This window comes from Entelurus aequoreus, linkage group LG05 (genome assembly GCF_033978785.1).
Source record: "Entelurus aequoreus isolate RoL-2023_Sb linkage group LG05, RoL_Eaeq_v1.1, whole genome shotgun sequence".
Classification (NCBI taxonomy): domain Eukaryota; kingdom Metazoa; phylum Chordata; class Actinopteri; order Syngnathiformes; family Syngnathidae; genus Entelurus; species Entelurus aequoreus.
Genome location: NC_084735.1, coordinates 63,939,479 through 63,953,781, shown reverse-complemented (window position 1 = coordinate 63,953,781; position 14,303 = coordinate 63,939,479). Strand labels below are relative to the sequence as shown.

At 40.8% G+C, this 14,303-nt stretch overlaps 2 protein-coding genes across 5 annotated transcripts in view; one reads left to right on the top strand and one right to left on the bottom strand.

Moving 5' to 3' along the window:
- The window catches only part of nrg2a (neuregulin 2a), a 236,785-nt gene extending 225,076 nt beyond the window's left edge, over positions 1-11,709 (bottom strand). For all 3 annotated transcript variants that reach the window (XM_062048627.1, XM_062048626.1, XM_062048628.1), the window contains exons 1-2: positions 11,619-11,709; positions 2,952-5,959 (exon numbers count right to left, since the gene is read on the bottom strand). In XM_062048627.1, coding sequence (XP_061904611.1) covers positions 2,952-3,387 — 436 coding nt within the window. In that variant the 5' untranslated portion in view covers positions 3,388-5,959; positions 11,619-11,709. The remainder of the gene's footprint in view (positions 1-2,951; positions 5,960-11,618) is intronic.
- Positions 5,262-13,765, top strand: puraa (purine-rich element binding protein Aa). 2 transcript variants are annotated; one of them, XM_062048629.1, is made up of 2 exons: positions 5,262-5,979; positions 11,707-13,765. In XM_062048629.1, exon 2 carries the CDS (start codon positions 11,803-11,805, stop codon positions 12,667-12,669), a length of 867 nt encoding a protein of 288 aa, XP_061904613.1. In that variant the 5' UTR covers positions 5,262-5,979; positions 11,707-11,802; the 3' UTR covers positions 12,670-13,765. The 2 variants fall into 2 exon arrangements, with proteins under 2 accessions (XP_061904613.1, XP_061904614.1); XM_062048630.1 differs by lacking the exon at positions 5,262-5,979 and adding an exon at positions 11,240-11,408.
- The last annotated feature ends 538 nt before the right edge of the window (positions 13,766-14,303 follow it).

Genomic DNA, 14,303 nt, shown 5'->3' with positions numbered 1-14,303 from the left:
ATGTTTTACGTGTTTTATACCACAGACTAAAAAGTAGAGACTAGATGGCAGTAAAAACACACACTCTAAGCTTATTGTCAAATTATCATACTGTTCGAATTAATTATAAGTAATGATAGTAACATTATTTATATTTAACAGAAACAAACACAATTAAGGCTTCCTATTTGTCCGCTGTCTGCTCTGTCGTCCACAAGTTGCAGACATTATCTATGTATGTTTTACACTTGAAAAAGTGTTTTTCCATCTGAAACGTTCATTCAAGTTCCAAAATATATTTATACTCACACATTTGCGAACTGTTGAGAGTATTCAATAGTGGTAGTTTTTGTTGGTAAATAAGAGACAATGAGAGATTATCATCACACATCAACATCTCTATGATGTAAAAGCTGCCTATTTGCTAGTCAGCATTGCAAATGAAAACATGTTCTTAATTGTCTTACCTTGAATGAATAAAGTTTAAATTAATATATACATACATGTAAACTAGGAAGTGAGTACGCCGGTGTGATGTTAAATGGCAATATACTACATTACCCAGAAGGCTTCACGCTGTAGACAATAACAGGAAGTAGGTCTGAGCTGCACGGGAGGATGGCAATTGGGCCGTTGGAATGATTAAGAGTTAATATATATTTTTACACGTTGCTGTTCCTGCTTCATCTACATGAGAAACAAACACAAGTTTTGATTAGACAGCTTAATTAGACTTTGACTGTTGTTTGATTCCTCTTTTTTTTTTATTACAACACAGGAGGACTTCTTGCAGCAGCAGCTGTATTAGTGACTTCCTCCTCAGTCTCCGGCGCCAGTTTGTGGCGACTACCAGTTGCCACTGTCCGCCTGACATGGCCGTCACAGGAACACGTTTTGACAGCAATAGGTGTCAAAAGGATCACCTAGATAAGTTAATATATATATCCTCACAAATATTAATATGAAGCATAAATGCATTGGCGAAAAAGTAAATTTTGTGTCCTTGCTTCTATCTTTTTTTCATTGCTAAAAGGAAATGTTGGCAATGCCCGAACAACCACCTCTGTATGTCGCCAAAGTATGTACAGCCTGTAGAAATGTACATACGTCAGCCGTTAAGTTGGCGTGAGGCAGCGCACATTTCGACGTAAATGTCAGTCTTGATACATCTCATCTTTGCCATGAAAACGGTTGTACGCCCATGGTCTGCCAGACAATAAGAAGAGGCAGCATGAGAGGTACGTTTAGCTAATTTGGCACCTTTGGTGCTATATTTTGTATATTATTCAGACTCTACTAGATTTTCTTTTTCAAAAAGGTAATTAGCAAAACATTTTGAAGCTTTTTTTTTGTCTTTTGACTTTTGGAGACTCTAACATGGAATAATGTATGAGCTCTTCTCAACGAGCATCACGTCCAGTGTAGATAACTTTAAATCACTATTTACTGTATTTCTGTTGTGAGGTGACCCCATATATAAGAATATAAGACAGCAACATAAGTATAAAATGCATTTGTACAAACAAAGTCCTCCATACTTAAAAATGCCTCACCTCATCATCATAGTGAATGAATATATAAACACACTTAGGAGATACATGACAGCAAAATTATATAAGAATGTACAGAATGTATACAAATAAAGGCCTCCCATGCATAACTGTAAGCACCTTACCCCTAATAGACACCTGTTAACTGTCTGCTATTGAAACAAATAGCCACTTGCCACTACAGGACAAAATACAGTAATTAGGTGACAGTTGGAGCAGGTTATTGACAATATTTACAGGCTGGCAAAAGACAGTGGCGTTTAGGAGATAAGGGACATTTGGTGTTACCTCTCTAATTGGGAGATTAATTTAAAAAAGGCAAAAAAATGGAGTGAAAGTGGCAAAAGGAAGAGGGGGGGGGGCATTTATGTCTCTTGGGTACACACTAAGAGGATTTAAGAATTTAAGATGGCAGCAAGACAGGGCACATTATGTTCTCGGGCAGTTAAGTTCAAATGACTATGCAAGATGATGTCAGGAAGTGACACGTGTGCTTTTAAATTGCCTGGTAGCTTCCAGAAGAAGTAGAAGAAGGAGTGTTGTAGGCTTCTGCAGGTGTCACTGTGACAAGCATAGAGCTGCTCCAGGTCCATTTACAGGACTTGTCACTAGAATTTGAGCGGCGGAGACTCGTTTTACCTTGCCGGGCAACAGGAGATACGCTGTGTGTTGAATTTCAAGAAAGGGCGAGACAATACAACAGTTAGTAAACAATCAATGAATCTAAAAATGTGCTTCCTGCTGCAACCAATGGTGGTGTGTTGCGTTTAATCAATAGGCCGCTTAACCTACTCAAATCACTCAGCTTGGAGTTTTTCTTGTTCAGGACAAGCCGGACTCAAACAACAATGCCGAAAGGACAACTCAGTGACCGTGATTTTAGTTTACACTGTAACAGGAGGACTTTTGCTTAAGTCAGCCAAAAGCCACCAGTATCTATCTAAGGATAGACGGTTGAATGCGTTGATAATATGGCCCTGCTTGCATCCACGTGACTTTTCTCCCCTATAGAAGTGACACTGGCCGCTGTCCCTGGTCCTGAAACGGGAGCCAAGCCCAATTATGACATAAATGTAGCATTGCGGTGTGCAAGAGGACACCCGGGGTGTTTCAGAGATGCTCCATACGGTGGAGTGGGGGTTTATGTTGCAGGATGCAGATAGTTTTGACTCGCACAAAGTGCAATGGCACACAAGCAACAGTGCGAGGCGTATGTGTGATGCAGCCGAGCAGAGAGGAAGAGTTTGATTGATCACGTGGTCTATAGGAACCTGCGAGAGTTGAGGAAAATTGCTGCATAGACGCCTCTAAGGCATATTTGTGCAACACACTGAGACACATTTCAAGGGTGCACCCTGAAGCCCCATTGCTATACGGCAGAGTATTCTTCCGGGTAAATCCACATCACACCATCTTACTTACCGCAGCCCTCACACAGGATTCCCCCCACGTCCTTCTTCAGGTTCTTCCTGCTAGTGTCCAGGGGCGCGAATGAAGCCTTGAAGACCAGCGGCGCCTCGGTGGGCTCCATGAAAAAGATGTACTTGCGGTTCTTCTGCACGTCGGCGCACGGAGCCTTCGCCCCGAACTGCCCCAGCACGGTGACGAGCTGCTCGGGCTCCAGCCCCCCGCTGTGCAGGGGCCACACGTCCAGCACCTTGATGTGCACACGTTGCTGCTGTTGCTGCGGCGGCGGCTCGGCGGAGGCGTTCCCTCCCGGCGTGGACTGCACCTTGCCCTCGATCACTACGGCCGACCTGTACGCCCGGTCCTGCGGGGAATCCGAAGACGGGGGGTAGCAGGCGATTGAGACCCCGATGAGCAGCATGGATAGAGGTGCGAGCGACTCAAGCCTCATGCCGCTTGCTGTGGCTCGCTGGCGGCTGCTGGCGGTGCGGCGGGGCGGCGGGGCGATGGCGACGGTGCTGGGCTGCGGGGTGAGGAGGCGGCGAGGTGGCTCCAGTGGCTCGGCGGCGCGGCGGACCTCGCATAAGTGTCCATGCCATCGGGATCCGCTGCTCGATTCCCGCTTAATTCCGACGGGTTGGCGTGCGGCGTTGCGACATAGAAGGATGCTACTGGCTCGCCAATCTAATGCGATGAATAAGGCATCGTAGATATATAGGAGGAGCGAGGAATTGGCTGAGGATGCCCCCTCCTATGCTGCCATGGTTGCCTTGACTCTCTTATCTTTGCCCAAATATTGCAGTAAGGAGGTGGGGGGCGAGGGGGGTGTGAGAGCGTCGGAAGCTGAAGCGAGAAAAGACGCCAAAAATGCTGCAGTGGCCCAGGAGTTCTGCTCATCCGACAGGCATGGGCATGGGGGGGAAAGAGAGCGCAGGTTTGATTCCGAGTATTAAAAATTGTGTGGTCCTGCTCGCCGCCTTCCACCGCGGCTCCCTCCCACCCCCCTGACATACAGACCGACAGAAAATAGAGCAGATTGCCAAAAGGAGGAGAGTGGGGAGGGTGGAGGGTGGGAGGTGTGCATGGACCACAGGTTATACACATCTCTCTCATTGTATACCAAGTCTGCTGCTATTGTTTGAGAAAGTTACTTTTATAGTTGCAGCGTCAACGTGCTTTAAACAAGAAGTTTCGCGTAAACACGTAAATGTATTTTAATGCACATTAAGTACTTTAAAACAAGGAGTATATGGTTGTAAGTGGAAATACTGGTTATGCCAAATGCGGTACTGTCAAGATTTACCAACAGTGACATCTGCTGGCTGCAGCACGTTTGACATCTTCTTGGTACATGCTGCTTTAGATTAAAAAAAACACACTGAAAAGAGTAACCAGGATTTCACAGGATTTTTTCAAATGAAAGACTGTGATTAAAATTTACAGTAAAATTACAACAAATGGCTGTAAAAATTACGATATCATTATATTTTTCAGCAATTAACTGTTATTTCACAGTAAGATACTGAAATCATAGTCCTACAAATTAAAGTAAATTCACACTGCATTCGTCTCTTAAGGGGTTCTGTAGACTACGTTGCACTCTCTTTGTACAGTAAGTGCAGTACGCTGTTAAACAGAAGGAGTAATTAACAATCAATGCAATTGTGCAATGAACACATTTGTAAAGTTACAGCAACTTGGCTAAAAAAGATGATTGTGAGTCTGATATAGTAATTGTATTATAATCAAGTAAAAATCACAATTGTGAAGTAGTTGTAACTTCATTGTAATTAACCACAGAATCACAGCTCTGCACTTACAGTAAACAATTTTAAAGATATTTCACAATAAATTGCTGTAAATGTTATGTTGGCCCATTACTGTGAAAGTAATGCAATTATTATCCAGTAATTTGCTGTGATTTTATACATGTGTAGACAGTGCTGTAAAAAAAAGAGCATGGTTGTTATAGCTTTGTAATGAATTCAATGACAATATACAGACGTGTTGGATAGTTTTACTGTCATAAGAGTGCCTTTTAGGCATTGTGTTAACCAGGGGTCCCCAAACTACGGCCCGCGGGCCGGATCCGGCCCCCCAGCATCCAAAATCCGGCCCACGGGAAGTCCCAAGTAAATTTTTATTTGTATTTATTTATTTATTTATATATTTTTCTTTTTTTTCTTTTATTTTTTTTTTCAATCTATCATTTCTAATCCATTTTCTACCACTTGTTGCTCTCGGTGTCTCCTAGCCGCTCAGGCAAATCATAGTGTCTAAAAGTAGGCAGTAATTCTCAAACTGGGGTAGTGTAACACGGGCTCTATCTAGGGGTGCGCCAAAGAATCATTTGTCAGTGTTGTTTTTCCTATATTTAAAGACAGTTAGTGTTCAAATGGTGTATAATGATACAGTTGCCAAAATATCTATTTTTTAAATAAAATCTCTGCTTTCTTTTTAATCAATACTTAGGCCTACTATGCTACTATATTTCAATGTTGATCATTATGGTTGTACTTCGAGAGCCGAGTTTTTTCTGAGGTGGTATTTGGTGGAAAAAAAGTTTGACAACCACTGGACTAGTATTATATGATACATGAACAATAACAATACTAAAACATATTTTTATATAATAATAAATAAGATAAAATTAACAAAAAAAATATCATGTTGACTGAGAAATGTTCAAGTGTAGTCAAATGTTCATCACTATTAAAGTGAAATGAGCATGTGCGACTTTCTCATTCCAAACCTGTGACCCTAGGAGGCGATGCTGCTGTACCACCACATGACCAAAAGAGGGAGACAGGGCCCACAGAACGCAGCTCCTGCGTGTTGACATCACGCCGTCTGCTTGGTGCGTGTGTCCCTCTCCTTCTGTGCCACGACTCGCCGTTCCTGCCTGGTCCATCTTTGGGAGGGAGCCCCGGCAGCACACCGACGCCTTGGACAAGCCGATAACCGAGCAGAGGCCCTCATGCTCGGCTTACTTCGTTGGCTCGTCTGTCTGTACGCCGTCGATGCTTTAAGGAGTGAAAAAAGGGTAAGGTTGGGTTTTGTTTAAAGGAGCTAGCCTGTTTTTTTGCAGTCTTAACGCCATTCGAAGTGCACAGTGGGCCTTTTTTAACGTGCACCTAGCATGTTATGTTTTGCAGAGTTCACACATACACACGCACACTCTTGTCGTGTGTCACACGTGGAAAATCACATTGCGTAGCATAATTCGAAAAAAAGTGTATGTTGCAGATTCTTAAAAAGTTCCACGACGTCCGATTAAAGGCAACATTTAAGCAGTTATGGAAGTGTTAATATTAGGTCATATGACGGCTGCTGCCTCATTTAACTGATTGCATAAACTAGAAAAAAAGATCCAAGTACTAAATATAGTGTTTTTAAGATTTGTATTGTTGTCATTGTTATACTTCAAATATAATGTATTATACTTTGATGTTCTTTATTAATTTCGTTTTCCTGCACATTATATGCGCATATGTGGGTTACACTTTTGGCTTTGTCTCTGCGGTAAAAAAAAAAAAAAAAAAAGCAAATTTAAATATCCTCTGAAATGGTGAAAAATTAGATCAATAATGTAAAAAACGGCCGCTTCAAGTTGGTTAAAAAGTCCAATATAACTTTTATTTTGCTCTCATAAAACGGAAAACGACGATTAGTTAATAATCAACAGCCCAAAAATATTTTTGTCTGAATGTATAGACTATGTAAGGTTGTAAATTGTAACGTTGTGCTCGTATAACCTTTTGCAAATGTTTTGTGACGTCACATCAAGCTGAAAGCAAGTACCGATTTATATATTTGAAGTAACACATATGACTGCATCCACAACAAATATAAATGTAAACTAACATATCTGCATATATTTGATGTAACAAACATGGCATGCGTCCAATTAAATACAACAAAATACATTTTATTAAGAGCTCGTCAAGGCCTTCATAGCAGCACACAAAATGTACAAAAATGTGCAATAAATACATCTCCGCCCTCTTAGATTTGTATTAATAAATAAACTGTATGGTGATGAAATAGTTAACTTTTCTTTTACTTGTTGCCCATGTGGTTCAACAAATTATAAATCGAAAGCCTTGGTAAAACAACAAATACAGCTTATTTTTTTATATATAAAACGTGAAAAACAGCTTATACAATATCAATAAAACGTATTGCAATGATATGTATTTACGTGCAAACAGTTTTTATATAATATACTATATAGACACTAAAAAAAATAAAAGTTAACAAGTGAATGGAATTTTAGGGTGTCAGGGGAATTAATGCAAATTAGTAAAATAATGTACAAATGCAAAACAACGCTTTTTATTCCATCATGACGTTTGTTTCGTTTTTCTTCAGTGCGTAATACATTCTGATATTAGCCTGCAAAACATACAAACGGGTCAGACATGGCTTGTGGAACTGGATTCTCTTTATTTTCAAAGCAAAGCTGCTCATTACCTAATAATTCAATCGTCAGGCTATATGAAAAACAATGTTTTTCTAACGCATGCTTCCATTGTAGGGTTAATGTGCATCTTTGAGGCCTACAATGATGCTCTTAGCTGCAGCCACCTTATACCCCGTTATGGATTAGAGGGGGAAATGCGGGTTTTATGTTGCAATGGCTCACATAGAAGTCATAAAATGTGTTTGGACATTTCATTTGTTATTATGAGCACACACAAATCATAAAACAATCGGTTAATCGGTGCCATTTTTCTTAGAAGTTAATTAATAAGGTTTAACCGCATTTCCTTATTTAAATTCACAACGGGTTATATTGTGAGTGATCAAATACAAAAAATAAAATCTCTTAAAATTATATTAAATATTCCTGATTAATATTATAATAACATTAATTCACCCATCCATTTTCCATATACTGTTTACCCTCCTTAGGGTCGCGGGTATAGACACAGCTTACTTGAAAGTAATACAATTTAATTGTATTCTTTTACAACCAATTCTTTGCACATGAGAACATATTTCGTTTTAAATATTACATATTAAGTCACAGCAATGTAAACAAATTATAATCTCTCAATAACCAGTTTTGTCTATAAACAGGTTTCTTTGAAACAGGTTGAACCAATTAAAGAAATCACACAGATTGCGTTGACTACTTTAATTGTAACTGCAAGGCGTATTTATACTTGTACGGTAGATGATTTAGTTAGCCTTGCATAATATTTATTAAAATGTAATTATATACACAACGGCATTATATATGCATGCATGAGTTATCCTGTCATTCCTGGTATAAAAGTCTACATTGACTCCTTTAATCGTAGGCATAACTGCAGTTTATCTTAAGTTTTCCTGTACATCATAGTTAAGACTATAGACATAACTGCTGTACATTAGTATTTACCTAAGTTGTGTTTCTATAAGTTAAGGTAAACAGAGTATTGTATAGGCCTAATTGACTTTGACCGGACATAACTGCAATATCATACATCTTACCTAGAAGTTTCCTTTGATTTTATGGTACAGAAAGTCTTGAATATGTATTTACAACATTTATTGTAGACAAAACTACTGTAGATATCTTTTTACTGAATTTTCATACACAAAAGTGAAAAAGTGATCAGCTTTCTGTGAAGCCCTTCGAGTGTCTGCAGCCCTTTTAATTAATTCTGATTGTTTTTATGATTGTATTTTCTGATTTTATTTTGAAATATTTTTATATTTTTTCCTTATTTAAATTTTCGGTAAAGCAGTTTGAATTGCCGTGTGTAGGAATTGTGCTCTATAAATAAACTTTCCATTTGCAGTATATCCATTTTTATTACAATAAAAATGGATATACTGCAAATGTATACTATTTAACCCCGAGAAGGACAAACGGTAGAAAAATGGATGGATGGATACTATATTTTGATTGTAGCCATAACTGCCGTATTGTTTGCTTTCTATGATTGAACAGTCTCCTCATACTACTTTGATTCCGGCTACATCTTCATTGGAATCATCAAAGGTCCCCTTTAAGTTTTTTCTAAGCTTTTAAAAGGTACATCTTAAGCGGTAAAAAATGGATGGATGGATGGACTGCAGTACACATTTAGGTTTTCCTACAGAGCGTCTGTATATAAATATTAAATTATGAATAGAAAATAGTAAAGGGAAACCGTATTGCTCCCCTTACCTCCCAGGGGGTGATCACGGGTGATGGGTAAAATGCAGAGAATAGTTTCGCCACACCTTGTGTGTGTGTGAGTGTGTGACAATCATTGGTACTTTAACTTAACTTTAACTTTATTGTACTGAATGTTAATGTTGGTTAAATCATGACAGTGCAGTCGGGCGGATAGGCTCCAGGCCCCCCCCCCCCCCCCCCCCCCCCCCCCCCCCCCCCGCGACCCCGAAAGGGACAAGTGGTAGAAAATGGATGAATGGAGGGCTTTACAGTGCATAGTGAATGTTAATTGACAGTGTATAGATCAGGGATGTGGAACTATATTTTTTTACTGAGGGCCACAGCGCAGTTATGACTGCCACTTGTAACCGTGTAATTTATCAATATAAATGTATAAGGATTCACCTTATGATACTAACATACATTTGCCTATGCATTTGATTGTAAAACATGTAAAACATACTTTAGGTTTTGCAGTAAAAACTGGCAGCTCAGTTGCTATTTTTACTGTAACATTTACAGTGGTTTTACAGCGTATTACTGTAAATGGAAAACGGTACAATAATTTAAGGTAAAATTCTGCCAGTTTTTACTGTATAACTTATCGTCATTTTTACGGTGTACAATTTGATGAAAAACTTGCTTTGAAATCATAAGCCAAGCAGATACTTATAATTGTTTTATATTATAACTAAACACGTTTGAATGATAGTGTTATTTGTTGCATTATTAAATTATTTTAAATAAATACAATAAATAATATAAATATATGCAATTGCGTGCATTGTGTATTTTTATTGTCAAAATGGAAAGAAGAAATACAGAAACAAAATAGAAAAATATTACAATAGAATAAAAATAAAAAGCAACAACGAAAATAAAAATATAACAGTAAAATAAGAATATAACAAGAGAAACTAGGCAGTAGTGACCATGTTATGAAAAAGTATTGCACTGTTATTGTTTTGCATCCCCTACTGTCATCCTAGTACCTCCCCCAGAGAGGAGTTGTACAGTCTTGGCGTGTGGGACAAAGGAGTTTTTTAGTCTACTAGTCCTGCACTTGGGATGAAGCAGTCTAGCACTGAACAGGCTCCTCTGGCTACTGATAACGGTATGCAGAGGGTGACTGGCATCATCCAGGATGCTCACTAGTTTTTCCACAGTTCTCTTATCTGCCACCGTCACCAGTGAGTCCAGTTTTATTCGTAGAACCGGCCCATCTGATCAGTTTCTCCAGTCTATGATGTAGTACAAAACACTGGCAACCAGCACAGACTGGTAGTACATCCACAAGAGTTTTTTTTTTACAGATGATGTAGCGCAGTGGTTCTCAACCTTTTTTCAGTGATGTACCCCCTGTGAACATTTTTTTTATTCAAGTACCCCCTAATCAGAGCAAAGCATTTTTGGTTGAAAAAAAGAGATAAAGAAGTAAAATACAGCACTATGTCATCAGTTTCTGATTTATTAAATTGTATAACAGTGCAAAATATTGCTCATTTGTTGTGGTCTTTTGAACTATTTGGAAAAAAAGATATAAAAATAACTAAAAACTTGTTGAAAAATAAACAAGTGATTCAATTATAAATAAAGATTTCTACATATAGAAGTAATCATCAACTTAAAGTGCCCTCTTTGGGGATTGTAATAGAGATCCATCTGGATTCATGAACTTAATTCTAAACATTTCTTCACAAAAAAAGAAATCTTTAACATCAATATTTATGGAACATGTCCACAAAAAATCTAGCTGTCAACACTGAATATTGCATTGTTGCATTTCTTTTCACAGTTCTTTTTGACAGACATTTAAAAAAAATCTCACGTACCCCTTGGCATACCTTCAAGTACCCCCAGGGGTACACGTACCCCCATTTGAGAACCACTGATGTAGCGGGCCAGATCTGGGCTTGAGTTTGACATAGGTGGTGTAGAGTGAACCACTAACATAGTCTGTATTTACACATATTTCCCCATAAACTACATTTTCAGAAGACTAGCCTCATTGGCTTGCATAACATGTATTCTCAATGTGCGATGAATACAGTTTGATCAACACAAAAAGTGTCAGGTGCAACATAATAAAAAAGTATTTTGAGGGTCCTTAGTGAAAGAAGCGGCCAGTATTGTTGAGTCCTTCCGTGGTTCCACGTAGTACTCCGCATACATTACACCAAGCACACACGCAGAGCGCTAACGTCACACATACAAAAACAACACAACTATGCAAGGACGTTGCTCTGAATGAAGGTGCTTGCAGGGAACGTTAATGCACATTTGTGTATTACGTCCTTTCGCTCTCTAGCTCGCAAATGGAGGTAGGTTGGACTCGGTGCTGGTGTTTTCGTCAAACATAATAAACGTCATTACTTGTGGCAGTTAGCACGTCAGGCTAGCTACAGTTAGCAGTATTTAGCGCTTGTAGTCGGCTAGCAACGTAGTTTTGTTAGCGAAACGGTATGATAGAGCGAATATACAGGAGTCAATTGTCCAATCCTTATAAGCACTTGATATATAGCATCACTTACTGGTGGTAGCCATTTTTAAAGTGCTGTCAAAAACGGCGTCCGGGGATGCTAATGCTAATCTTGTCCCTTTTTGTTTACCTCTCGGCAGATCTCGCGAGAGCTGCGTCGCTGACTGTGACTAGCCGAGGCTTTGCGGTAGACGGAGAGAGAAGGCAGGCAGGCAGGCAGGCAGGCAGGCAGCATCATGGCGGACAGAGACAGTGGAAGTGAGCAGGGAGGAGCAGCCACGGGCCCAGGCTTCGGTTCCATGCACGCTACAGCGGGAGGGGCGGGCTCGGCTTCCGGCCTCCAGCATGAGACGCAGGAGCTGGCGTCCAAGCGAGTTGACATCCAAAACAAACGCTTCTACTTAGACGTCAAACAGAACGCCAAAGGCCGCTTCTTGAAGATAGCCGAAGTCGGGGCCGGTGGCAACAAGAGCCGCCTCACGCTGTCTATGTCGGTGGCGGTCGAGTTCCGCGACTACTTGGGGGACTTCATCGAACACTACGCCCAGTTGGGTCCCAGCAACCCGGGCATGGTGCAGGATGAGCCGCGGCGGGCCCTGAAAAGCGAGTTCCTAGTGCGGGAGAATCGAAAGTACTACATGGACCTGAAAGAGAACCAGCGGGGACGGTTCTTGAGGATCCGGCAGACCGTGAACAGGGGGCCCGGCTTGGGGTCCACGCAGGGCCAGACCATCGCGCTCCCGGCGCAGGGACTTATCGAGTTCCGCGACGCTTTGGCCAAACTTATTGACGATTACGGCGTGGACGAGGAGCCCGCGGAGCTGCCGGAGGGCTCGTCGATGACTGTGGACAACAAGCGCTTCTTCTTCGACGTGGGCTCCAACAAGTACGGCGTGTTCATGCGGGTGAGCGAGGTCAAGCCCACCTACCGCAACTCCATCACGGTGCCCTACAAAGTTTGGGCCAAATTCGGGAGTACATTCTGCAAGTACGCCGACGAGATGAAGAAGATCCAGGAGAGGCAGCGGGAGAAGCGAGCGTGCGAGCTGCAGCAGCAGCAGCAGCAAGAGGAGGTGCAGGCGGATGATGGAGACGAGGATTGATGTCCAAGTCGTGAGAATAACCAGAAAATATCTACTGTATAAAAGAAATCTAACTATTAACGGTTTAACTCCAAGGGAGCATCACCCACAATTTAAGAAACCTCCACAAGCTGACAGTTCTGACATGTTGTCACTCATCGCTGGATGTTACCCCCACTTACCCACCATTAATACAGTAACTGGCTGCTAAAACAAAGTAATAACATATTTGAACATTGTTTTCCTACTTGACAATGTTGAACTGAGTGTTTATTCCCCTTATTATTATTAACAAGAGATAGAACTTTTTCTACCAGTTAAAAGCTAAAAACAAAAGTGTTTGCAACGTCCGACTGGATTTGCGGACATCTAAAGTAAGCGTTTCCCTTTTCCATGTAAGCTAACTTCAGCACAAATCTGATTTTTTTGAAACCAAAATTCAGAAAGTTTATAAAAAAAAAGAAAAAAAAGGTTGTCACATGTTCTCGCCATCTTATTTACCTTTACCTGTGACTAGAAATGTGTTTACACATCAATTGAAATGAGGGCTAAGCCTGATTTGAAAACTGTCTAGAAACCATCCAGTTTAAAAGAAAAATAGGAACAAGTGCTCTCTATATGTCTTGCAATATGCATCGCATACAAATCAATATCGACCTGGTCAGTGGTTCATGACGTGTTGACATTTGCCCGAGGCATTCAAAGACATTGTAAATCTTGTTTCAGTGGAAATTGTTGCCATGCAAATGGATATATAATGGACTACTTCGTGTGTCGTCGTTAATGCAATGTGTTGAGTTTAAAAGGTACTAAAAAAAGAGCAATGAAATGACAACATGTAGCATACGCCACCAAAAAGCAGATCGGCCAGAACTGAAATGTCTACAAACGGTGCCAATGAAGGCGTGCTGTTGCTGCATGATTGTCCGCACTTAAAAAGTTCAGATTTCGTTGGCCTCCCAAAATATTGTCTCAAGGACCCTTCCATATTAGTATCTGCCTGTATTGCACGACGCTCAGCTGCGACTCCTGAGCGATGTCCACCCAAAGGCTTTGCTGGTGTTGGAAGTGTCAGGAAGGAGACTTCTTCTGCCCGCTATTTGTTGGGAGGGTTGGGTGGGGGGTGTGATTCGATTGTGTTTTTGTAAATATTTGGGCTGCCACACGGAAAAGCAACCGGCTCCGGCCCAGTTCTGTCGCATCTCATAGATGTGTGATAGCAGTTTTATAAACTCTTGCCAGTCGAGTTGAGAGAAGCTGGCAACAATCAGATCAATTTACCTCAGCATTGAGTTCGATGTTTGCTTCCATTCTGACTGGAAACCAGCAAACTTTGTCCTTGACCACCTATTATTGGAGCCTATATGGTATAGAAAGCTTACTGGGAGCGTCCTCTTCAGCATATAAAACAACCTGGTGCCTTACACACTCCGCATGCTTACACGCTGGCCTGGTGCTTTGGATCGCAAACGTTTGACTTCTTTTGAACTCTTCCATTTTTGTTCGTGTTGTCTCGGTTCCATTTTTGTTCGTGTTGTCTCGGCCCCCGACTCGTGGTGCTAAAAAAAAAAAAAAAAGGGTTTGTCCTTCATTATTCCCCGTTATAATCCCGCAGCCATCCAGGTATCGGCCTACATGTAAACATGGAAGGGGAG